This window comes from Xyrauchen texanus, chromosome 2, assembly GCF_025860055.1.
Source record: "Xyrauchen texanus isolate HMW12.3.18 chromosome 2, RBS_HiC_50CHRs, whole genome shotgun sequence".
Lineage (NCBI taxonomy): Eukaryota > Metazoa > Chordata > Actinopteri > Cypriniformes > Catostomidae > Xyrauchen > Xyrauchen texanus.
The window spans coordinates 20,050,856-20,078,152 of NC_068277.1; the positions used below are offsets into that span (position 1 = coordinate 20,050,856).

The following is a 27,297-nucleotide window of genomic DNA, read 5'->3' on the forward strand; positions in this document are numbered from 1 at the left end:
TGGTGTTTCTATAAACATTTTGTGAGACAGAATTACACAGCAAAAGAAAATCTATAAAACAAACTCCAGCAAATAGGCAGAATAAACACAAAGCGCATGTAGATTCATTCACAAAACTGTCCTGAAGGTGATTATTCTACAAAATAAACTCCAGCCGATAGGCGGAACCAACACAAAAAGAGCGCGCAGATTCTTCAAACAGTCAAGCGAATGTTCCGTGAGCCGGTCCACTTGACTGCAGCATGAGTGCCAGCAAATGACTTACTCCAATGACTTTGCCAGAAATACTTCAGCCGCTAGGCGGACTAAGCACAAAGAGTATGTAGATTCATCCATTAAACCATCCCGAAGTTCTGTCGCTCTACAAAATAAACTCCAGCCGCTAGACGGAATCAGCACAAAATGAGCGTGCAGATTCTTCAAACAGTCATGCGAATGTTCAGTGAGACGGTCCGTTTGGCTGCAATGTGAGTACAACATAATAACTTACTCACTCCATTAACTGTATGAACGACATTTCTTGTTGTGGGTATGTGACTGTTTTATGCCCATACTTAGCATCTATTCTCAATTTGGCAGGGACTATCAGTGCAAAAGCGACCTTCTGTTGATGTAAAAGTTTATTGCATTCCTTGAATTGATCACGTTTCTCTCTTGTTAAGTTTGCAAAGTCTGAGAAAAAGAAAATGCTGTGGTTCTTCCAAGAAAACCTTCCTCTACTCCTCGCCATGTGGAACACAAGATGTTTATCAGATGATCTCTGAAATTTGGCCAGAATTGATCAGAGCCTGTGGCAAAATCCTCCAAGTCAGCAAAGACCTTCATCAGCTTTGCCGACATGTTCAGCATCTTCTGCCGCATTTCCAGCACCTTGCCAACCAAATCGACTCCCAAGCCCATGGCCTGCTCTGGGGTGTCAGCTTGAGCACGTAATTGTCTTTTAATGTCTCCAGAGCCCGAGGGTTTTGAATTCTTTGGCATATTGTCCTCACTCAAATCTCACTGGTTTATGTCATAAAAAGTATTAAAACTAGCAAAGTGCGCAGAGCTCGCCATTCACATGTCCGATCCTAGCATGGGTCACGTGACTCACAACTCAACACACATATTAAGCATTGCTGATAAGTGCATCCTAAGTTAATTTCAATTTTAGAGGAAACATATCCAGTTGCATCTTGAGGTCTAACAGACATGTGGAATGCATTTTCTACCCCATTAATGGTATTAAATATATATCATGATAAATAGCATTCCCTATCTGCCACTCACTCTGGTCTTAAAGTGAAAAATTAATCAGTGCACATATCTTTCATCAAAATGTACCTTGCTCCGTCTCTGAAAAAGTGTTCAATTTTTGATAATCTGAATCAATCTGAATGATGAACATTTGATCATCTGGAATCATCTGAAGTGACACTAGGAGTCACTCTTGGGAGCCAGAGACACCTCTGATCTTTGATAAAAGGCCAAAGGGGAATTGGCGAGTGGTATTTGTATGCCACTCCCCGAACATAAGAGTATAAAGGAGCTGGCGTGTGAACCGCTCATTCAGATTTTCTCTTTGGAGCTGAGCGGTGCACTGCAAAAAAAAAAAAAAAGAGTACAAAAGAGTATTTTCCTAAAAGAATATATTCTAAAAGAGCAGCACACACGGAAACGTCTTTTTAAGAACGCGTCTTTTTAAAGATGCTTTTCCGTTTGTGTTATTCCTGGTTGCTGTCATTATCTCTCACCTTCTGACGGCCATGATTGCAGTCTTTCGTGTCTGGGCGCTGCTCACACTGAGACATCATTCGTAGATGGGTCATGTCCTCACTGCGAAAACATGACCATGGCAACGCTGCGGTCGCGGCTTGCCTTTGTAAGAAAGCAAGCCACCCCAGTGGCTCCCCGCCTTGATCCTTCTACCTACGAGTATGAGGCCAGCGCGGCTAGCACTGGGGGCGATTTTGGAACCTCAGTGGGACCACCTCCGCCGGGTAAATACCCATTCCCCAACTTCCCATTCCCCAGCACACTCGTTAGCCCCGATCAGGCTTCCGGATGAGTGTTCCTGGCTCGTTTCAGAGCGAGTTCAACCTGTGTTGTCCACCCGCACAAGGACATGGCAGCCTCTCAGATGTCGGAGGAAGTATTTCAGGGCCAGAAATACCACCATCAGCTCAAGGCAGTTGATGTGCCAAACGAGCTGGTGACCCTCCCATTCCCCTTGGGCTGGACGACCACTCAAGACCTCGGCGTGTAACCCTTATTTGCCTTAGGGGACTGGCCCTTGGATGAAATCCCCTGGCTTATAGCCACAGCTGAAACAGTCTCATATGGAGAAGGCCCAAAGGAATCACCGTGGACGCAGATGCCATGAGACCTAGTATTTGTTGATACTGATAAACAGTGCAACCTTGACCTAGCCTGAGTTTGCTCAGGGAGTTCTGAATGGACATGATACGAGCGGGAGACAACTGTGCCCTCATCGTGATCGAACTCCATATAACCCCCAGATAGGTAATTCCCTGGGTAGGAGAAAGAACGCTCTTCCTGATGTTGAGTCTCAGACCCAGACAACCCAGATGAGCCAAGACAATATCCCTTTGCTGAACTGCCAGTTCTTGAGACTGGACTAATATCAGCCAGTCGTCTATGTAATTCAGAATGCGGATGCCATGGAGTCACAAAGAAGCCAGTGCTGCATCCATGCATTTCGTGAATGTGCGGGGTGCGGATGCCATGGAGTCTCAAAGAAGCCAGTGCTGCATCCATGCATTTCGTGAATGTGTGGGGCTAGGCCGAATGGAAGAACCCGATACTGGAAGGCTTCGTCCCTGAAAGCGAACCTCAGGAACTTTCTGTGCTGTGGCAGAATTCCAATATGGAAATATGCGTCCATGACGCTGAGACACGACCGTCTTGACAGTTAGCATCTTGAACTTGGACACCCTGACTGAGCGGTTCAAGCCTCGAAGATCTAAAATCAGACACAACCCCCCACCCTTCTTGGGAACCAGGAAGTATCTGCTGTAATAGCCTGACTCTTTCTCTGGAAGGGGAACACGTTCTATGGCCCCTTTGACCAAGAGATTTTGTAACTCTTTCCACAGTAGACATGCCTGCTCCGGTTTTACGGTAGTGGGAATCATGCCGTTGAAATGCGGAGGGCGGCGAGCAAATTTTATTCTGTAGCCTCTTTCTACTGTCTTCAGAACCCACATAGAAATACCTGGCAGAAGTTTCCACGCTGCCAGGTTCTCTGAGATGGGTATTCATTTCGACACTACCTGTTGAGGGGGTGTTGAGTGTTCCGCGTCCTGTATTAAGGCAGGAAGCAACGGTACACCCAACTCTTTGTTGGAAGCCTCTATCACCCGAAACACCAAAGGCGGCGGGAGTGAAGAGGTTTCGTGAGGGTATCGGGAGGTCCGAAGTGGATGGTACATGCACCCCGTCCCGAGGGGAACTACCCCCACAAGGCTGGGTACAAGACCGTCAAGGTTTCTTTCTTTTAGATATCACGCCCCTGAGGTCCTGCTTGGATGGCTGCTGAGGGCGACGAGCCTGTCCCCAGTCCTTATGAGGGGGAGCACGACTCGCCATGCTCTGTTTCTGAGTCTCCCTCCTAGCAGAATCGGGGAGGGACTGGGTGGCCGACGGCCCCGCCCCCTGAGTGCAGCGAGGAAAATCTGCCCAAAGGCTTCCTCGTGGCTTTTCGCCTCCTGGAATCTGGAGATAACCATATTCATGGCGTCTCCAAAGAGACCAGAAGGTGAAACCGGGGCATCAAGTAAGAAAACTCTGTCCTTATCCCTGATGCCCGAAAGGTTAAGCCATAAATGCCTCTCCGTGCCGACCAAGGCGGACATAGACCGGCCAATATCACAGGCTGTCTGCTTGGTCGCACGGAGAGATAGATCTGTGGCCCGACGAAGTTCAGAGAAGGCTTCTTCGTCAAGCGTTGCACCCAAACTCAGGTCTTTCAGTAGGTTAGCCTGGTAAGCCTGTAACATGGCCATGGTGTGCAGCACAGCACCAGCCTGACCTGTCGCTTGATAAGTCTAGCACTCTCCACTAGTCTCCACTAGCATGGAGGTAGTCCTGCATGGCTTAGTGGGGAGAGCGGGTTTTTTCAATGATGATGCCGAACCCGGCAAGAGATAACCCACGAATGTCTCTTCGACCGGCGGCATCATTGAATACCCTCGTGCCTCAGCACCCACGATAGTTGAATATAACGACGTTGAGAGCACGTGAATGCGAGAAGTATAAGGCTTCCTCCACGAATGAGAAAGCTTGTCGTGGAGGTCATCAAAGAAGGGAAGGGACTGATGAGGCGTTCCCTTCCCCTGGCCACCAGACAGAAATCTGTCCTCTAATTTGGAGCGTTTGGGGGTTTCTTGATGGCGTGGCCAGTCTAACTGAAGTCTGGCCACCGGAGCGTGCTTCAAGATCACGGGAAGGACCAGCCGGATCTGGGGAGAAAGTGAGCGAAAGGGACGGACCCGTCTCTCGCTCCTCAACCAGATCCATACGAGAGCCCCACGAATGAAGTGTGGGTGCTGGCTCTTGGAAGTAAGCAAGGCGAGCACAAAGCATTTTGTCTGAAAGTAGGTCACAATGCGTGCACCCGCCCTGCCCCAAAGCGAGAGCAGCATGCTCTTCTCCCAAACAAAGCAAAACTGATGCCTATGTGTCCTTATTAGTCATAGAATGCATCATTTGCCTTGACTCTCTGTCATTTTCTCTCTTTTTTATTCTTTATATATATATATATATATATATATATATATATATATATATATATATATATATATTCTTTTTCAGAGCAAAGAGAGAGGAGAAAGAAAGTTCTGCGCACTGCCTAACAATTTCTAACTCCTAACAAAGGGAAGAAAGTTTTGACAGGCTTGTGAGACACACACACACACACACACACACAGAATGGCTATGAAAAGAAAAAAGGATCTGGCGACACGCTGGTGACGCATCTATTTATAGCCTGGCATCTAATGATCTCACCAGCCGAGACTATAAATTCTGGTCAATGTTCATTGACGTGTTACACACATATTCAGGATGTGGATTGTTCCCAAAGCACTTTTATCAGTGCAGCATCCTAGTGAAGCTTTTTGTAAAGGGAACTGATCGGCACGTTTGAACACTTTTTCAGAGACGGAGCAAGGTACATTTTGATGAAAGATATGTGCACTGATTAATTTTTCACTTTAAGACCAGCAATGTGTATGAAAGAAAATGAATAGTCAATTTTAATTTCACATTGACTTAATGACTCATATATCACTTACCATTTATAAAATCCTTGCAGAGTTTAATCATATTTTATATTTAACTCTGTCTCTCTCCCTCTGTCTCTCTCTCTCTCTAGTCCTGCAATGCTGCCTATTTCTCCTGTTCCTATCCATGCTCTACTTGTGTTGGCTCTACTGGGCCAGTGTGTCTGGTCCACAGGACTCATCAGTTCTAGGCTCACTGCAGCAAGAAATCTCCAGCTTACATCACCCAACCTGGACCCTGGGGCTGTAGCTCTACAGGTCTCTCCACACTGATGGTTCCCAGACCAACACACTTATCTCTCCTCTTCTGTTTGCCAACTCTATACTGGCTCTAAGTGATGGAGCAAAATGATCCACAGCAAACTATTTCACAATCTCTTAAGGATCACCAACGATGAGAACACAGTCATTGAAGATTTTAACTGCTTTGAAATCTGTGCGAGAAGCTAATGGAATCAGCTATACGTTGCACAGTTCCTCTGCATTGTTTTCCAAACAATTCCCTAAACCAGAGTACAGATTTCTGGTAGAAGCTCTAAGCCCAGTTTGCATTGAAGCATGTGGACATGGAGGTTAAAGACAAACATAGTGACATGGAGAAGCTCCAGTCCTGGGCTAAAGGTGGAATGGGTGGTGTGGAAACAGCAGCTCTGATCTAGGGATTGGAGTCCAAAGCTGGTGCCATGATCCTGGCCAATGCACTGCACATTAAAGGTGAAAGAATAAGGCAAAAAACTAGTTGAGCTGGCTCAACATAATGGCTTACTGACCTTGGATAAATAATCTCTAATGGGATGATGAATGGGGCATGTTAAAACACAATTTTGTTATTGTGTTAAGTTGACTCAAAAAAGGTCATTTATTATCAAAAATATTATTATTACTTTACTTATTTCTCCCTGCCAACAGTAATTAATTACACTACTCATTATATTACTTTTCCGTTACACCTCACAAAATTGGTAATTGCATCCTTTCTCCGAATTCTGACTTCGCATATGCGCCTCTTTGTGAATGTCAGGGTATCGCCAGTAAGCACAGCTAAGGTTTCAAACTAGCAGTTTTTTTCTGCAGCCTATGAATCCATAAAAGTTACAGTCTAGATGAAAAGCACACCTGGCTCAAACTGATGATGAGACACAATCTTTTAAACAACTTCTGTTATTAAATAAAGCAGTTAAGACCAAAGTAAAATCTGCAACAGAGCTCAAACAGGTAGACCCAATCAAAATGTTGGCAAGACAAAAATGAAGCCAACAAGTGCTAACGCCTTTCTGTCAAAACACAAAGATGTTGCATGTTTGCATGTTTGCATAAGTTAATCACAATAGCCCTGCAACAATAACCTGACAATAATTACAGAAATAATTTGATAACTTAAAATGTAGGCTAAAACCATTAGATCTAGGCTATTTAATGCATCATTCAATCAGGACACAAAACATTTTATATTAAGGAGGAAATATAGAAGGTTAGTACTAACACAATTGTCTTATCCAAATGTAAACAGATCAGTAGCTTAATTTATACAATCCAATGACCAAATAAGTTTATCCAGTAGGTTATGTCTATATCTGGCGACAACAATTAATGGGATATCCGTGAATGAAATAAGTTCTGCCTAAAGTTTCTTAAAGCTTAAGACAATGAGCAGATAAAAACTGTAGGCCTATGCCCCTTATCCATTGTATTTTGAGATTATTTTCGGCTCAGTTTTTCTTTATAAGTAGTGAAATGGCTCCACATATGTCTTATAATTTGTTGTTTATTTAATTAATGTTTGATTGAAGTTTTCAGTGGTTACTTCTGTACAAATGTTATGTTTAATGTCAGATTGCAATAGTAATGGTGTAATTGTTGTACAGTGAGTCAAGTTTAATCAAGATGGTGCCAGTGAGGTTGTTGGCATGCCATTGCCCTTGTCCTGTGTTTCCTGTCCTGAGTCTGTTTGTGTTATCCGTGTGTGTGTATGCACAAGGAATTAGTACCTTACTGTCTTATGATCGCCAAGCCCTTCTTAATATACAATCCTCTGTCATACAGCCCCGATACACCTGTCTACTGCCCATCCTACCAGATTTGGCATCATCTGTGTGCGCTCCAGTGCGACCACGAATCATCAGATGAGGCGCCAATCTCCGAAATCTCCGATCACTGGAATACTGGATGCTGCTATGCTACAAGCTGGAAGTAGCTTTGGTAAATGCAAGATCTATTTCCAATAAAACATTCATCTTAAATTACTTCTAAAAATCTTATGAACTGGATTTCCTATTTGTAACAGAGACTTGGCTTCACGTTGGTAAGTTGGATGGATCCTTTATCTGAACTCTCTCCAAGTGACTGTGCCTTTTTTAGCTCCCCTAGGACTGTGGGGTGAGGTGGGGGGTTGGCTTCAGTTTTTAAAAATCGTTCTAAGTGCCGATTATTACCCTCAGAACATTACAGTAATTTTGAAGTACAGTTAATAAAGGCTCAGCTGTACAGTCCAGTACTCTGTGCTCTCATTTACAGGCCTCCTAAATATAATAAGGACTTTATTCAGGAATTGGCTGATTTTTGTATCTAGCATTGTTCCTAGTATGGACAATCTTATCATTCTTGGTGATTTTAATATTCATGTTTGCTGCCCTTCCTTGAGCATACTGACAAGCACACATGACATGCTTGTGCCCATTTCAAGATGGCGCCGTTGTGTGTGGCTTGCCGTCGGACATCTGGTCCAGTCTTTAGTTTGTTTGTCTTGTTTATCTTTTATTTAACACAACGCACCTCGTCAATATTGGTATATGACAAATTAACTCTGTTAAGTTTGCAAATTAGTGCAAACGATCTGATATACCCAGCTCGAAATGGCTCATCTCATTCATCTCATTTTCTGACGTCAGTACCTGACAACCTGCGCCGCTGGCCGTGTTTTCTACCGGTGAGGAGGCGTAGGAGAAAACGCTGAAGACGGGGTGGCTTTGCCGTTAAGCTGAAGCATTTCCTGGCTCAACAACAACGAGTCGCGTCCCTCTCTGGGTCTCCATGTGAAGGGTTTGGCGGCGATTTCTCCATTCGCTGGCTCTTTGGATCCAGTGTATGAATGGAATAAGAATACTTCAGTGATCACGGCTGTGACTGTTCAGTTACCTGTCTACGGCTCGCCCCGTTTACACCGCGCTGGAGTGTGTTTGAGTAATCTTCGACGTTTTTCTCGGATTCGGCAGGGCGCGACTGAAAATCTGCCTGGTCTAAGGATGGCGTTGTTAAATGCCAGATCAGTGGTAAATAAGACTGCTATTATTAATGACTTCTTCTCTTCGCGGAACTTGATTTTTTATTCATTACTGAAAGTTGGCTTACTAATGGGGACCAAAGTCCGTTTTCTGATCTTTTACCTCAAAATTGTTCGTTTTTTAATTCTCCTCAGTAAAGCGGGCCGTGGTGGAGGACTGGTCTCTGTTTTTAAAGAAAATTTTTCTTGTTGCCAAATTATGTTTTATGACTTTCGGAGTTTCGAGCTGCAGTTGTTTACATTTGATCTGAATGGTCCACTCCTGGTTGCTCTGATATACCGCCCTCCTAAGCACAATATAAATTTTTTAAATGAGTTTGCTGACTTTTTGGGGAATTTCTACCTAAATATGAGAAAGTGTTAATTCTTGGTGATTTTAACATTCATGTGTGTTGCATAACGGACTCATTATCTAAAGAATTTTCTACTTTGATAAATGCATTTGATCTCGAACAATATGTGAAAATCCCGACTCATCAGCTGGGACATACTCTTGACCTTGTGCTTTCATATGGCATTTCTCTTTTTGAGCTTGAGGTCACTGAAAATGGGTTTTCTGACCATAAATCTGTTATGTTTTCTGTTCCATGGGTACCAAATTATGCTAAAGCCACTAAATGTGTCCGTAAATCTAGAAAAATTACTTCATCTACTAGTAAATCCTTTTCATTAGCTTTCTGTGATGCTATTCAATCAGTAGATGTAAGTCACTATGTTTTGAGTCCAGAGGAGCTCCTATTTAGACTCAACTCCACTGCTTTGAATGTCTTGGATTCAGTTGCTCCTGTAAAGACTTTAAAACTCAAACCTAGATCTGAGCCCTGGATTGACGATAACGTACGCTCTTCGAGGCAGATCTGTAGACGAGCGGAGCGCAAGTGGAAAAAGGATCGGCTCCAGATTTCATTTGAATTATTAAGAGAATCATTATCCAATTTCCAGAAGGCAGTGAAAATAGCAAAATCTAGGTATTTTGAGGATCTTATTAAAAATAACTACCATAGGCCCAAAACTCTTTTTACTGTTTTCAACACTGTTGTTAACCCAAACGTCTCTGAGTACCCTGCTGTGTCAAAAACAATGTGTGAGGATTTTCTGAGCTTTTTTGTTAAGAAGATTAATGCTATCAGATTGGGGATATCTCGCCCTGCTTCTGATCCGTCCATCCCCTCTGTTTGTTTTGCAGAGTTCAGTCAATTTGAACCTATTTCTTTTTTACATCTTCAAGAATTAGTATGCCAGCTTAAGCCGTCAGGCTCTTCCATTGATGTCATGCCTCCATATTTCCTGAAACAAGTTTTTGATGCAGTGGGTCCATACCTTGTGACTATGATTAACCGATGTTTTGAAACTAGTTCTGTACCTGATGTGTTAAAACATGCTACAGTACATCCTTTGCTTAAGAGACAGAATCTAAACCCTACTGTTTTAGATAATTATAGGCCAATTTCTAATTTGTCTTTTATTTCAAAGATCCTCGAGAAAATAGTTCTTCAACAATTGCAGAGTTTTTTAGATGAAAATGAGATATTTGAGGTCTTTCAATCAGGTTTTAGAAAATACCATTCTACAGAGACAGCACTCTTGAAGGTCTTAAATGATATTCTACTTACTGGTGACTCTGGAGACTGTGCTGTGCTTGTGCTCCTAGATTTGAGTGCTGCGTTTGACACTGTTGACCATGCTGTCCTTCTTACTCGCTTGGAGCACTGCGCAGAGCATAAAAGGAAGTGCTCTTGAATGGTTTAAATCATATCTTTCAAATAGAAGTTTTAATGTTATCATGGGTGAACATTCATCTAAGGCAGCTTCTCTATTATGTGGTGTTCCTCAGGGTTCCATCTTAGCTCTGATTCTTTTTTCTCTGTATATGCTACCATTGGGTTCTATTTTTAGGAAACATGGTCTGTCATTTCATTGCTATGCAGATGATACTCAAATCTATCTGCCCTTAAAGAAGAGTTCTAATGGTCTGGATGCACTTTTGACCTGTTTGGCTGATGTGAGGGCCTGGTTGTCTTTAAATTTTCTTAACTTTAATCAGAGTAAAACTGAGATAATAGTGTTTGGTCCTTCAGGCTCTGTTAGTCCACTGAAAATTAATTTTGGTGAGTTATCCTCGTCTGTGAAGCCTTGGGTTAAAAATCTAGGGGTTGTTTTCGATGATGGGCTGAAATTTGACAAACATATCAATACAGTGGTCAAATCATGTTTCTTTCAGCTTCGACTTCTAGCTAAAGTAAAACCTATTTTGTCAAGAAAAAATTTTGAACAATTAATTCATGCTTTTATTACATCGAGATTGGATTACTGTAACTCACTATACTTTGGGATTAGCCAGTCAGCTTTTTCGCGGTTACAGAGAGTTCAAAATGCAGCTGCAAGACTTTTAACCAGGACTAAAAAACGAGACCACATTACGCCTGTTTTGCGTTCTCTTCACTGGTTGCCCGTGCGTTACCGAGTGAATTTTAAAATTCTTCTTTTGGTGTTTAAATTATTAAACGGTCTGGCCACTTCTTACCTCTCGGAATTACTAACTGAATATCGTCCAGTTCTGTCTCTCCGGTCTTCTAACCAGAAATTGTTGTGTGTTCCAAAGTCGAAGCTGAGGCGCAGGGGTGAACGGGCTTTTTCAGTAGCTGCGCCCAGACTGTGGAATGCACTACCCTTGTGTATTCGCTCTGCATCATCGTTGTTTGTTTTTAAATCTAAGCTAAAAACGCATCTTTTTGAACTGGCTTATATTCAATGAGGAAGTGTATTGTACGTTTTTTAAACTGTTTTTTATTACAGTTTTTATTTTTATTATTGTTTTATTGTATTGTATTGTCTTATGTCTACTATAGTATGTGCAGCACATTGGACAACCTCGGTTGGGATTAATGGTGCTATATAAATAAAATTGACATTGACATTGACATTCCAAACCTCTGATTAGGGAGTTTGTTCATCTTATTGACTTATTTAATCTCACACATCATGTTACTGGCTTTACACATGATCATGTTCATACTCTTGATCTTGTTTATCTTTTGGTCTTCCCATCTACAATGTTGAAATTACTGAGTTTTGTCTCTCTGATTATAATCCTGTTGTTTTTAATGTTTCACTACTATGTCTGATTCCAAAATCACATTTCTCTGGGGCATATTCACATTCTATAACCTCTTCTACTGCCAGAAAATTCTCTGAGGCCTTCTCTGCTTCTCACGTTTTGTGCACTATGAAGCTACTTCATCCAAGTCTAGGCACATAGGAGATGGTCACTCTTTTTAACAATACCTGTACTTGCATTTTAGACTCTGTTGCTCCTTTTAAAACTAGAACACCTAAACTAAGGACCCAGCCTTGGTTAAACAATAACACACGTGCGCTCAGACAGGAATGTAGGAAAGCATAGCATAATTGGAAAAAGACAGTCTGCAAGGGTCTTATGTAATCCTTAAGAGTTGTCTATCTGCATACCAACACTCTGTAAAAGATGCAAAAAACAAATATCTTTCTATATAATCTCTAAAAATCCTCATAATCCAATTTGTAACAAAACATGTTACACTTGATATACAGTGCTCACTCACGCTGCCACCTCTTGTCTTGATGCTACACCTGAAACTTGTGTAGCATTTTTAGATTTTGTTTTTTTATTCGTAAGGTTGATGCTTTACAATCTTGCATTACCACTAGTATTCATGACCCCTCTAAACCAGTCACTTGTTCTGTTTTGTTTGATCAGTTTATATCTCTCGCTGAGTTGATAAATGTAGTTGAACAGATAAAGACTACCACCTCTTCTGTTGATGTTATTCCTGCTCGGCTCATCAGAGAGGTGCTGGACATTGTTCGTTCTAGTGTGTTGACTATTATGAATAGCTCCTTATATAATGCCATTGTTCCATCCTTCTTTAAGCAAGCAGTGCTTCATTCCTATCTGAAAACATTTTAGATAAATTTCAGTCTGGTTTTAGAGCTCATCACAGCATAGTGTCTGCACTACTCAAGGTGACGAATGATTTACTGCTCACTTTGGATTCTAGTAGACCTCCAATTTTAAAGTTGCTTGATCTTTGCGCTTCTTTCGATACAGTTGATCATACTATCCTCTTTGACAGTCTTAGGTGTGAAGTTGATATTAAATTCACAGCCTTAGATTGGTATACATCTTACCTTTCAGATATAACTCTGAGTGTTAGGATTGGGAATTCTTCCTCTTCTTCTGCACCTTTTGCTTGTGGGGTACCTCAAGGTTCCATTTTAGGCCTGATTTAATTTATTTATATATGCTTCCCCATTTGGGTTCAATTTTTAGGAAATATAACATTTCATATCATTGTTATGCAGATAATACACAGCTGTATGTCCCAATTAGTTTTGATGATTCATTTGCCAACATTTTTAAATGCTTTGAGGATATTATTTGCTGGACAGCAAGAAACGTTCTCCAGCTAAATTAAATTGCTGGGTTTGGCCTCCCCAGCAATGTCTCTGATATCACTAGCAATCTAACAACCCTGTCATGAAATGTTCACCCCTTTGCTAAAAACTTGGGAGTGTTCTTTGACATGGCTCTAAATTTTGAAAAACAAATAAGTGCTGTGGTGAAGGGCAGCTTTTTCCAACTTAGGTTGATTGTTCAATTAAAACCATTACTCTCATTTAAGGATTTTGAGATAGTTAGTCATGCCTTCATCTCATCCAGTCTTGACTATTCTAATGCACTGTACATGGATCTTAGTCATTCATCTCTGTATCACTTGTAGTTAGTCCAAAATGCAGCTTCTAGGTTGCTGACAGGAACAAGGAAGAGGGAAAATATTTCACCTGTTAATAGTTTTGCCCCATCTTATTTCCCCTTAATTCATTGTTTTATTTGCCCATGTACAGCACTTTGGTATACAATTGTTGATTTTAAATGTGCTCTATAAATAAATTGACCTTGACCATTGACATCAAATGTCATGGTTACTGAAGTAACCTCCGTTCCCTGATGGAGGGAACAAGACTTATGTCGATGAGTTAACACTAGGAGTTCACTCTTGGGAGCCCAGACATCTCTGACCTTTGAGAAAAGGTAAATGAGAATTGGTGTGTGGAATTTGCATGCCACTCCCTCTGACATACAGGTATAAAAGGAGTGCTGCTTGCAAACATGCACTCAGATTTCTTCTTCAAGAAGGCTATTGCCGTTGCAAGCATGTGTTGATTCTGATGGACAACACAGCGACGATTGCATACATCAACTGCCAACACGAAGTAAGTGCAACTCATCGACACAACGTCAAATGAGTGACAGATAGGGAACGTTAGAGTTTTACATACATCCAGCACAGTTATAAGTCATTGCTCAAGAAGAAAACCCTAAAAATGGCTAACTTTGTGGGTCATTGTTTAATATTGAAAGCATTTTAATGAATTATATGGTGACACATTACCAAAGGTAGAATATATAATTAAGAAAAAAATTATTATTTCATAGCTTTATTATATATGGAAGCGCAGCGTAGTTCTAGCGGGAAGACTAGCAGCTGTACATCATCACATCATTAGATGGGTAATTCCTAGCCAATCACATGTAAGCCATTGCTTTATAAATCTGCTCACAATCTATCACATTGCTGTTTCAGTGTGCTAACACGGCAACCTCCACCACCCCACCACCACCAGTTGGCTCTTCGCCCCTGACTCCTATCTCCGGCAGGACATGACGGTTCCGGGTACAACTCCCTCGGACCGCCGGAGGGGGCCTACGCCAAAGAGAGAGACATTACTTTCTGTTTTACATTTATCAAATAAATGGCATCTTAAAATGTGTATTTGTTAATACAAATGTGATGATTGTTCTGTGAAATGTGCTTTTATTATAAAGACAACATATTTTTCACATTAAGAGGAAAAAATAACTTTAAACTGATTAAACTTTTAAACTATTAAACTGAGTTTAATAAAGATGCTGACAAGCCAAGCCTGAGGAAAGCCACTAATTTGTGTCTTGTCTTTTTTTCTCCTGATTTCTTAAATTGTTTTGATTTTGCAAAAATTCACTCAGGTTCTATGCCTGGGACCTGTAACATATCCATCAAAGAATGCAAATGGCATATTTATAAGACATGACATATCATGAAGACATAATGAAAAGCAAATTTTCGGAACAGGAATTGGATAAATATAGGTGTTATACTGTTTTAAAGGATAAAATAGTTCTGTCTGAAAACAGCTTTTTGGGCCATTGCATGATTGGATGGTATTTCAACAGCATTGCTGAATTTATGGCTGTAATCAAGACTAGGTGTAGTCCTGAGTCACACCTTGAGAACATTACCTCTGATTTACACACACACTGTATATATTACATATCATCTATATTAATATAATGTTAAATCTAGTACAAAAGCTTATTTATCTATTGCAGTTCATATATTTTCAGGCAGTCATTAACCAATTTTAGAAAGTGAATTGTACTTTTTTCATGTCTTATTTTTTCCCCAGTTCTATCTCTCTTCCCATTTGTTCCAAGACCTTCAGTGTGGTAAATCAGTTTTACATATACAGATTGGTTCATATCTAAAAAAGGAAAGAGCTGATATTTGAGCAAAACAGGATTAGACAGAATGGTCGTAACACCACTGGGCTTCCGTTCTCTAGCGTGCTGGTGAATTAGCTAGTACATATTGTACTGCTGCTTGATAAATGGACTGTAAGCAGTTGCACAACTGATACTTAAAGTGAAACGTTGCTTAGTTGATGTGGAATTGGGTGTTGTGTTGTATGTGTGATTAGCTGCACCTTTAAGCTGTGTTTGCCAAATTGTGTGCTTACTATATATACTGTATACTGAATTCTTGAAAAAAAATTACATTTTAAGTTAAATGCATCAATCTGGTGCACAGAACAAAATTAAGAGGCTAGATCTATGAAAAACTTTGTGTTTTTGTAAACTATTTTGTGCTCTAGTAGTAATTTAATCATAAACACATTGGTTGCATAGATATGAATAGTGATGTCATGACAAAAGGGTTACACCCACAAAGCACAAAGAGTTTAACGCAGTTCACAAATGGTCAAAACACAAAATCGACTAGAGCATGCATTTGAGCCAGGGCTCAACATTAAGCATTGTCATGTGCTTGTCCTCCAGACAAGTAATGGTAATTCACTTGTCAGAGTAAAAAAGTTACTTGTCTGTAGAGAAAAAAGGACATTTAATTTACATTCTCAAGTCTCAAGTTTATGTTGTATATTTTTCTAAAACCAAACAAATAGTGTATCTATGCCATCAACTCAATTTTCTGTGACAGAAGTGTAAATTGCACTGGGTAGGGGAGGAGGCTATTGTCATATGATCAATATTTTATGTTACGTATGGTAGTCAGATAAAGATATGCCTCATCACCCCCATTAACAGCAGGGATAATCATAGGTCTATGGAATGAGATCTACTTTTTCATCATGTTATTGCAGCAAGATCTATCATGTACAATATAGGCTATACACTAATATCACAATACCAACATTTCAGTAGTCGGTAGTGAAATTTGAAGATTCTCAAGACCAGCTTCAAAATCAAAACCACAACAAATAACAACACTAACTTATTATGGAAGGATGGTTTCAAGTTCTTAAGTAATTATTCAAGACTAGTAAACAGACCAACAGTCTAGGTAATTTGAGTGTGTGTGTGTGTGTGTGTGTGTGTGTGTGTGTGTGTGTGCGTGCGTGTGCGTGCGTGCGTGCGTGCGTGTGTGTTTGTGTGTGTGACCTTAGGGAAGTAATTTTAGTGAATTGATTAGTTTTAAAGAACTGGTTTAAAGATATTATCAATAATTTCATTACCATGTTAGAATCAAGCACAGTTCTTCCCTAGAGTCAAGTGATTTACAAACACTGGGTTAGAACAACTCATTAAAAAGAATCAGTTAAAAAATGATTAGTTCATGAATTGGACATCACATATCCTCCTTTACATCCTGCCTGCACAGTTCATAACAAATGACCTCCAGTCTATAAGGGAGTTTATATCTTCCCATGGTGGATGATGTGTCATCTTAAATAAATTAATAATGAGTGTCTGCATCTCCTTTCCTTCAGTAAGTTTAAAATGCAATATTAGACTACTGCATACTGCACAGTATATACTACAATGCCTACTATTTAAAAATATAGTTTGTAAAACAGTATGCATTATGCTGTGATAAACATTTAAAACAGTAGCATGCAACATTGATGTCACATGACCTCTCTACACTGCATGTTTAGTTTTGTGTGTGGCATCCAAAGGGGAAGGAATCACACAGTAGGTAATTTAATAATTCTGGATGAGCCACGCTGCCGCTGAATAGAATACACTGTCAATCATATGATTACAGTATTTTAAAACAAATTGGTACCCATTCCAAATAAGAACCCAATCACAGATGTCCAGTTATTGCTGCAAAAATATATTTGGTTGTTTTGCATTTTTAATAAAATGTTGTGTAAAAATGTGTTAACATTTGGCAGTCTGTGATAGAAAGACAAGCAAAAAAGGACAGTTTTTACTTGTTGTACATGAGTGCACTGCATTATCAGATACATTACCCAGTGCTGTGTGCTTTGCTGTATATTGCACTTTTGGCAAAGTAGTAGGTCATTTGGTTATTCAAAGCATACAGAAAACGTACTATAGTATGCAAAATATGCATATACTGCAGAAATAGCAAGTATTGTATGATAGTATGTTATTCAGAACATAGGTGCTTAGTACATTATGCTTACTTGTACAGTATTGCTTGGTCACTTTTTTTTATTTAACCTTTGGCCTTTTTAACATAGAAAAAATTAATAGATGTTGGCAGGTAACTTGTCATTACCTGTCCCTAGTTGTGGCTCACTCAGTGTGGAGGTTTTGCCTGATGAGGACCTAACTGGTCGAAAATAAAGTTTGGAGCTTTATAATAAGTGTGTAAACCAAGTTTATAATAGTTTTACATTTTTAATTTAGTTTTTATTTCTATTTCGTTTTATTTTTATTTCTTACGTTTTCGCTCCAATTTTGTTTAGTTTTCGTTTTGTTTGTTACCGGTAGTTCTTTTTGAGTTTTTATTTTATTTTTTAAATCAAGTGATACATTGTTACGACCCCTGAGGTTGTCTAGGGTATTTCATTGTGGATTGATTTTGTTTTGTGTGTCAGGTTGGCAAATGACAAAAACAACCAGGTAAGTATACGCTGCAAAAGTAAGAGAGAAAGGGGCCTGGGTAGCTCAGCGATTATAGACGCTGACTAACAACCCTGGAGTCGCAAGTTCTAATCAAGGGTGTGCTGAGTGAATCCAACCAGGTCTCCTAAGCAACCAAACTGACCCGGTTGCTAGGGAGGGTAGAGTCACATTGGGTAACCTCCTCGTGATCACTATAATGTGGTTCTTGCTCTCGGTGGGCACATGTTGAGTTGTGCGTGGAAGCTATGTGATAAGATGTGTGGATTGGCGGTCTCAGACGAAGAGGCAAGTGAGCTTCGTCCTCTGCCACCAGGATTGAGGCGAGTCACTATGCCATCACGAGGATTTAAGAGCACATTGGGAATTGGGCATTCCAAATTGGGGAGAAAAATAGTAAGAGAGAAAAAGTATATATAAAATTATCAACTTTATACTTGTAAATAAGCAAGATGGAAAAGGGACATGAGAGAAGCCAAAGAAAAGTATCAAATCAATCTAACTCTCGTATGTAACCCTCTAATCTTGTCAGTCCAAACAAAAACCACAATAAAGAAATAAAACATGTCTTCAGCTCTGGAAACGCCAATATCTAAACCAGTTTTTCCCAAGCTTTTTTCTGCCACGGCACACTTTTTATGACTAAAAAATTATACGGCACATCAATCCCACATAGGCTAACTATCATCAATATTTTTCTTTTCTGTCCATGTTTTCTGTCCATCTTAGTAGTGTGTTTACTTGTAATGTTTGAAATTCGGCTATGCAAAAAAAAAAAAAAACAAGTCACATACTTTTTTTTTTTACGTTATACTTTCTCATTATCCGTTATTTTGACGGACAGGGTCGTAAAATTCTGTCATAATCTATTATTACCTGTCATTTTAATTTTCATTATTTTAATGATAATAAGACATTGAATAGCTTTTATTTTTGTTCACATTTTCATTTTTAATCCAACAAAGCAAAGAAAAAATGAAAATGTGAAAATGAAAAACTTAACAGAACTCAATCTACAACTCAAACCTTCCCTCTGGTCCGCATCGACTTAAACTGGGTGCTCGCCTGTGCGTAATCAAACACATCAAGTGAGACTGATGCTGAGGCAATTAGGTCATTCGATTTTGCATCTTTACCTCGGACAGACGACTTCTCGTGGCAGTTTTAATTTGGATTTGGAGGCTGAACACAGCGTCAAGTGCCACTGTGGCAGGGCGGAGGGCGGGCCGGGTCGTGATCCTACACACCCGGTCCCATATTAGGCTAATCAAGCCTTCGAGAGGGATAAAGGTCGACTGCAGAGGATCGCGCGGGAGAGAGAGATCATTTACGGACATGTCCGTCGTGTGTGTTTGTGTCTTTTAAGTTTCTCATTAAAATATTATTTATATCGCCAAGCCAGTTCTCGCCTCCTCCTTTCCATTGATCCCTTTACAGCCACATTGCCCTCCACATGACAAGATTTGCAGAAAGCACCACAGAGAGGCGATATTACGAGTTTGCCACATAAAAAAGCAGGACTTGTGCACAATAAACATTGAAAATATGTATTTGGAAGAGGGAAAAAAAGCTTGCAGTTGCTTTGACAGCAGAAAGTAATAAAATTACTCATTTAAGTTTAGATCGAAGCATTCTCTTGGTGAATTTAAATTAGTTCAATAACTGGGGTCTCTGATACTCGTAAACGATAAGGTTATATTTAATTAAAAAAAAAATTATGAGACATTCAATGTCTCTTCACAAATTTGGACAGTTTTTAAATATTTTTTGTTGCTTAGTTCTCTCAAAGACATTGTTGCTGAAGCAAAAACGTGTGTGAAAAACACTTTGGTGTACAACCTGATAAGATTTCACAATTATCCAAATTTGTGAAATAATGAGTGTATCAATGTGTGCGTGTGTGTGTGCGCATGTATTTATCACTTTGTGGGGACCAAAGTATAGTAAACCTGAAATTTTTGTCATTGTGGTGACAATTTGTCAGTCCCATGAGGAAAACAGCTTATAAATCATACTAAATTAACCACTGAGCCAGTGGTTAAGGCTCTGGGTTACTGACCGAAAGGTTGGGTGTTCAAGCCCCAGCACCGCCAAGATGCCACTGTTGGACCCTTGAGCAAGGCACTTGACCCTATCTGCTCCAGGGGCACTGTTTCATGGCTGACCCTTCGCTCGGACCCCAGCTTAGTTGGGATATGTGAAAACAACTGCATTTCATTGGCTCTGTACCTGTACTCTGTACAATGACAATAAAGTTGAATCTTAATCTTAAATTATGTTTTTAAAAATGCAGAAAGTTTTCTGTGAGGGTTAGGTTTAGGGGATAGAATATAAAGTATGTACAGTATAAAAACCATTATGTCTATGGAAATTACCCATAAAACATGGATACACAACACTGTTGTGTGTGTGTGTGTGTGTGTGTGTGTGTGTGTGTGTGTGTGAGAGAGAGAGAGAGAGAGAGAGAGCGAGAGAGAGAGAGAGCTGGTTTTTCTGGTTTACAAGGATTTTTTTTAGGTTACCGTAATTTCCGGACTATAAACCGCAACTTTTTTCCCACGCTTTGAACCTCACGGCTTAAACAATGACGCAGCTAATATATGGATTTTTCCCGCTTTCAAATTTTATAAAAATTTTTAAAAAAAACATTCTGTGACGTGCTCAGTTTTTTGGCGGCGTGAAGCTTTCATTAGACCAATGAAATTGCCAAACAGGTTAAGGTCAAACAACTTTTTTTGTTTACTGTTTAGATTAAATCGAGCGCGCTCAAACTTCCCATCATTCTGATTACGGTAGTCATTTTGTCACCCTCATAATGGCAAAGACATGGAGAAACGCATATGATGCAGCTTTCAAGTTTAAGGCGATTAATCTGGCTGTTGGAAAAGGAAATAGAGCTGCTGCACGGGAGCTTGGTCTTAATGAGTCGATGATAAGACGTTGGAAACAGCAGCGTGAGGAATTGACTCAGTGCAAAAAGACAACTAAATCTGAGACTATTCTGAGGCTATTCAACTCCGACACCGAAGGAGATGACTTCAGTGGTTTCAGTGCACAGGACGAGGAAGATAGTGACCAATGACTTTCTTGGTAGGCTACTGTTTACTGCTAATTTTTTATTTTTTGTTACAAGCCGTGTGTGGCAGCGGGGGCGTGGTCAAGCGCCCGTCCGGGGAGAAAAGCTGTAAGGGCGCTTACACCTGCGCTAAATTATGTCTAACACCGGTGTCTAATTTCAAGTGCCCTGCTTCACGTGTCCTTCTTGGGAAAACTGTCACACGGGCACCAGTGTGACAGTTTTCAGCAGGGCACTTGACATTCCAGGTAAGGCTTTTAAAGGCCACAGCAATGTTTACAATCAATTTTATTGATTGTAAACTATGCGCCAACACTAGACTGACGTGTGTCACTCTCTCAGCTCTGTGGCTGCTGCCTTTTTATACTGCTCTCCCCATGCTTACTGAAATTAGACACAGGTGTTAGACATAATTTAGCTCAGGTGTAAGCACCCTTACCGCTTTTCTCTCCCGGACGGGTGCTTGACCACGCCCCTGCTGCCACACCATGTTTCGTTAAAGCCTATTTATTTTTGTTACAAGCCGTGTTTCGTTAAAGCCTGTGTAAAGTTCATTTGTTTCAATGTACCGGTAGGCACCTGCGGCTTATAGACAGGTGCGGCTTATTTATGTCCAAAATAATATTTTTTTTTTTAATTCAGTGGATGCGGCTTATATTCAGGTGCGCTCAATAGTCCAGAAATTACGGTACACTCTAGTAATTAAAAGCTGTGTTGGGGGAGTCATGTGATGCCATGCGAGGGTCAGACATGTGAATGGCGAGCTCTGAGCACCCTCCTAGTTTTAATACTTTTTATGACACTCTGTTCCATAACTGTTCTAGGAGGACAATATGACAAAGATTTTAAAATCATCAGGCTCTGGAGACATTAAAAGACACTTATGTGCTCAAGCTGACGCCCCTGAGCAGGCCGCAATCCTGGGAGTCGATTTAGTTGGAGAAGTGTGGGAAATGCGGTGAGAGATGCTGAACATGTCGGCAATGCTGACGAAGGTCGTTGCTGACTTGGAGGATCTTGCTGTGATACGTTGATCAATCACTGCCATGGAGGTGAAGTTCGCTGGTGTGGTTAAAAGCGTGGAGGATGTTGAGAAACAAATCGATTACCTGGAGTCATAGGAGAGGGAATTATCTGCTAATCCACTTTGAGCATATCTGGGAGAGGTTGGAGGACATGGAGAACCGGTGGATAACGACCTTGTCGTTGGAATCCTTGAGGGAGCAGAGGGACAGGATACGGTGAAATTCCTGGATGGGCTCTTTCCGAATCTGCTTGACATAGCAGGCCATAAGCTGGAAATCGAGTGAGCTCACTGGGTTCCTGCTCATTCATCCGCAGATGAAGACAGGTCCGATCAATTCTGGCCAAATTCTGAGATCATCCGATATAGATCTTGTGTTACATGAGGAGAGGAGCAAAAGAAGGTTTTTTTTGGAAAAACCACAGCATTTTCTTATTCCCAGACTTTGCGAATTCGACCATGGAGGTCATTCCCCTGTCACTGCCCTTGCTAACGACTATGGAGGTCGTTCCCCTGTCACCACCAGTGCTTCTGATTATGGTGACTCCGCCCTCAGTGTCTTCCATGACCCCACCCTCAGAAACTTCCACGACTCCACCCTCAGAAACTTCCATGAATCCGTCCGCTCTCCCAGAGACTCCTGCTCCAGCGGTTCCATCCTCTCTCACAGAGACTCCTCCTCCAGTGTTTCCATCTGCTCTCCCAGAGACGACTCCTCCAGCGGCGCAGTCTCTTGATCCAGTCCTGGCCATGTGTCCACCTCCCAGGCTGCCTGACCCAGTCCTGGACCTGAAGCTGCCTCCCAGGCCTCCTGAACCAGTCTCTGTATAAACTTCTAGCAAAAGTGGAGCCAGTTCTGTAGAATAAGATCTAAAAAATTCAGTGGCAAAGCCATCTGGTCCTGGAGCCTTGTCTGTATGCTAGAACTTACTTACCTTGCCAAGCTCCTCCAAGGTTAGCTCAGAATCCAAATATTTTTTTTGCTCAGCCAACAGTTTAGGAAGGAATGGTTCCACAAAGTTTATAATATCCTCTTCATAAGACGAAGATGTGGAACTATAAAGATCAAGATAGAATTCTTTAAAAGCATTATTAATATCAGTGGTCAAGGTAAAAATTTCACCATCAACAGATTTCACCGTGGGAATGTTAGAAAAAGACTCTCATGCTCTGAATAGCCAAAACTCCACCTTCCTTCCTAAGCCGAAAGACTGTAATAAAATATGTCACAGAGCTGAGAAGATTTGCACAAAACTGCAATTATGGAGCCACACTAAAGCAGATGTTGAGAGATCGGATTGTTTGCGGCATCAATGACAACAGAATTCAACGGAGACTGCTGGCGGAAGCAAATGTAACATTTGAAAATGCCTTGAAAATTGCTTTGTCGGTGGAAGCTGCAAAATTTTCAAGATTTGCAAAAGCCCTCTTCTGCTTTATGTCACAGAGTGAAAGGCTCTGCAACGCTGCTGCACAGTAAAAAAGATTACTGGTACGGACAGTGGACAATGTTATCGATGTAAAGGCTCAAATCACACGGCTGTGAGAAGCATCATAGTTGTGAAAAAATCTAACAAATTGCACGAGCTTGCCGCAATGTCAAAACTAAAGACTGTAAGTCTCACGTTAAAGGAGACACAGCCAAAGCAACCCCACGGTACATGTCAAAGAAAGTGGAAGTGAATGCTAATGAAAATGCCTTTGTGGATGCTTTAGCCCTGGGTTGTCTCACATACCAGCTTAGCAGTATGACCTGTCCAGATCTGCAGAAGGTGAAACCCTACACAGTGGAATTTAATGTAAATGAACAAAATGTAAACTTTGAATTAGATATGGGATGTGGGCTGACTGTCATGAATCAAGCCTGCTTCAAAGCAACATGGGAAGAATCAAAGAGTCCTGAATTAAAACCTGTGAAAATCAAGCTGGAGACATATACAGGTGAACCTATTCATGTAATAGGAGCAGCTTATATGGATGTTATGTATCACAAGGAGAAAAAAAACTTCCTCTCATTGTTGTAGAGGGGGAGGGACCTAGTTTTCTGGGCTGAGGCTGGTTGGAGCAGATAAAGCTGTGTTGGGGTGAAATCCAAAATGTGAGAATAAGGGAAAATGAGGAAACCTTTAAAGTGATATTGCAGAATGTGTTGCAAAGTAATGAGGAAGTTTGCCAAAAAGGAATTGGCACTCTCAAAGGTACTACAGCAACAATATATGTTAAAAATGGGGCAGTGCCAAGAATTTTCCATCCCAGATCGGTACCTTTTGCAATGCGGTCTAAAATTGATGCTGAAATTAATAGACTGCATAACAAAGGCATAATCACCCCTGTGAAGTACTCGGAGTGGGCAGCGCCAGTTGTACCAATCCTTAAGCCAGATGGATCCATAAGACAGAGCAGAGTTTATAAGCTCACAATAAACAAAGCCTCGCCTTTGGAACAATATCCAGTACTGCCTGTGGGGAACCTCTTTACAGTTTTGTCTGAGGAATTGTCTTTTTCAAAACTAGACATGAGTCACTAACAGAGGCTCCATGTCCCACCAATGTCACTGAACTGAAAGATTACTTAGGTTTGCTAAATTACTAGCAAACCTCAAGTACGCAATTATGTGTTGAAGGGTTGACCAGCAGAAGTGGATCCTAAATTCAACCCCTACCACAGAAGAAAACTGTAACTGAGTGTACGTGATGATGTGTACTCTCGGGAGCCAGAGTGATTGTGATTGTGCCTGAGCAGGGTCGTGCAAGGCTTCTGAAGTTGTTACACCAACCACACACAGGGATGTCTAAAATGAAATAACTGGCTCAATCCTATTTTTGGTGGCCTGGGATGGACAAGGAGGTTTAGAGGGAGTCCCAACTCTGTGAGGAAAGTCTAAAGCACAGCAAAATGCCTCCATTGCATCCATGGGAATGACCTGAGACCCCCTGGTCCCGTATTCATGTGGATTATGTGGGTCCTTTCCTGGGAAAGATGTTTTTGGTAATTGAGGATGCGTATTCCAAATGGATGGACATTTATCCCATGAGTTCATCAACACCTCAAGCTACCATTGAGAAACTATGCCAAAATTTCAGTATTTTTGGACTACCTCAGATCTCAGTTTCCAACAACGCCCCCTGCTTCACAAGCACAGATTTTGAAAGCAATGGCATTCGCCAGGTGAGATCAGCACCATTCCATCATTCTTCTAATGGATTAGCCGAACGAGCTGTCCAAACAAAAAAGTGAAAGGGGAAACATTGGAATCCAGATTGGCAGGATTCTTATTTAAGTACCGTATCACACCACATGCCACAACAGGTGTGCCACCAGCCGAGATGCTCGTGGCAAGAAAGCTGAGATCTACGTTTGATCTTCTCTTGCCAGATGTTAAAGCAAAAGTGCAACAAAAACAACAAGAGAGTCATGACAAAAGTAGTAATTTGAGAATTTTCACTACTGGAGATGATGTGTTAGTGCATATCTACAGTTATGGTCCCAAGTGGATTCCTGCTGTCATCGTGAGATCCTTGGGTCTGGTTTCCTATACAGTAGCTGTTGGAAGTGGACAAATCCTGAAGCGGCAGGTTGATCAAATCCGAGTTCGACACGCTGACCTGTTTCAGGAGTCCACCCAGTTAACAATGCCCTCTGACCAAGTGCCCCTGCCATCTGAAATTTCCTGTCCTGCTGAAATGGAAATAGTACCAGAAGCAGTCACTGCAAGTCAGGACACAAAACAATTGGGAACTGAGAATTATCTGAACTTACCTGAAAAAGTGGATACACATGCTGTACCAATGTTGCAACGCTTTACAAGAGAGAGAGACATTCCAGACTTAGTAAAAAAGAAACATTTTCTTGACGTAGTAAAAAAAAAGCATTCTGTTCAGAGCTGTGCTCTGTCTAGCTGTTTGAATCTCTCACCTGCTGTATATGTGATGCTTCAGCGCATTGACCCACTGCCACACACCTGGTGTGTGTGTGTGTGTGTGTGTGTGTGTGTGTGTGTGTGTGTGTCTTCCCAAGTGTTCGCTCCTGTGGGAAAAGCCACGATGCTACATATTGTTGTTGCTGTGATGATTCATGAAGCATTCCATTCAACTCGAAGAGTCAGAATTTCCACCTTTTAACTGGGGAAAGTGTAATGGAATGACACTTATGTCAGACTTCTAACTTGGAAACTAGTACGGAAATCTTCAACTCCCATTTCGTTGAGACGCAGGTGTGTGTTACATCACGCAAACATGCCCAGGGCAGGGTGGTTTACAGTCAGTGACAAACATTCACTTTTATTAAATAATATCCATTAATGAGTCAAAGTTCTTACATTAAATGATAATACAACATGTTTAGCAAACATTTTTCAGTGACAGGTGTTCAAAACACTGTTAATTACACTCCCTTTTGATGATTGTAACAATAGCATTGCAGCGTCGTTTATCAGTTTGGTTGCTATGAGATGTCTCTGACAAATAATATACCTTCAAAATTTCAACGTAATCAATCTCAAAATTAAAAATAATGTCCCTCTTTGACACGTTTGTGTTTAGTTGTCAGGTAATTGTTACTGAATTTAGAATTAACCCTCTATGGCATTAATTTTTATTTTGGGGGAAAAAAAACGATTTCACCCCATTTTTGGGAGCTTAGGGGACCCTGATAATATAGCCATCATAAAATGATGGACCAGATATTGGTTTGCTAGGAGGGTACTGAAACGCCAAGGTTTTCAATAGTACATATGATACGTGGAAAAAGGAAAACAAGCAATATATGCATTAGAAAGAAAATCTTTTGACAATAATCAATCACAAATGGTTCCAACCAATCACAAACATCAAATAAACAAACTACTACTAATTACAACTAACACCCCATGTATAAATGTTTCTCACATTTCATATAAACATATAAACCAACATCCAAATGAGTGTGTTTGTGTTGCATAGGCCTTCAGCAATGTTGGACTTGATGGTATACAGCTTTATATGTTCCTTCTTTCTCATGCCAGTGCATTTACAGTCTCTTCGGTAAGGCAGCCAGGTGATATGGTCCTAATTATGCATCTGAGCACATCTCCACACTTTATCATGATATTGCCCGATCAAAAGTGGCTTAATTGCACAATGTCACCCTGAGGCAACAAACCAAAAAACACAGTTTTAGTATTGAAATAAATACAAAATAAATCTTTAGACAATCAAACATACTTCTTTACATACTCATGCACATGCATATATTTTATATAAACTTATTTCAATTTAAACATGTTATAAATGTATATTTATCTGACCAATTGGTGGCACTGTGTCCCATGCGACTTTTCTTCCTGAAAGGACTGCTCCGCCCCCAGACAAAAGGCCACACCCACTTCAGCCCCTCATTTCATTGAACATGAACATGTGAGGTGATATTATATATTTTCTTTTTACAAAAGGGTTGGTGTGAGGT

The 27,297-nt window shown here is 40.8% G+C and overlaps 1 protein-coding gene across 1 annotated transcript in view; it reads left to right on the plus strand.

Annotated features, from left to right (window-relative positions):
• The first annotated feature begins 5,381 nt into the window (after nucleotides 1-5,381).
• The window catches only part of serpinh2 (serine (or cysteine) peptidase inhibitor, clade H, member 2), a 31,904-nt gene continuing 9,988 nt past the window's right edge, over nucleotides 5,382-27,297 (plus strand). The window contains 5 exon segments of the mRNA XM_052139929.1: nucleotides 5,382-5,449; nucleotides 5,451-5,644; nucleotides 5,647-5,695; nucleotides 5,697-5,811; nucleotides 5,813-5,996. Of these exon segments, the coding sequence (XP_051995889.1) occupies nucleotides 5,382-5,449; nucleotides 5,451-5,644; nucleotides 5,647-5,695; nucleotides 5,697-5,811; nucleotides 5,813-5,996 (610 nt within the window).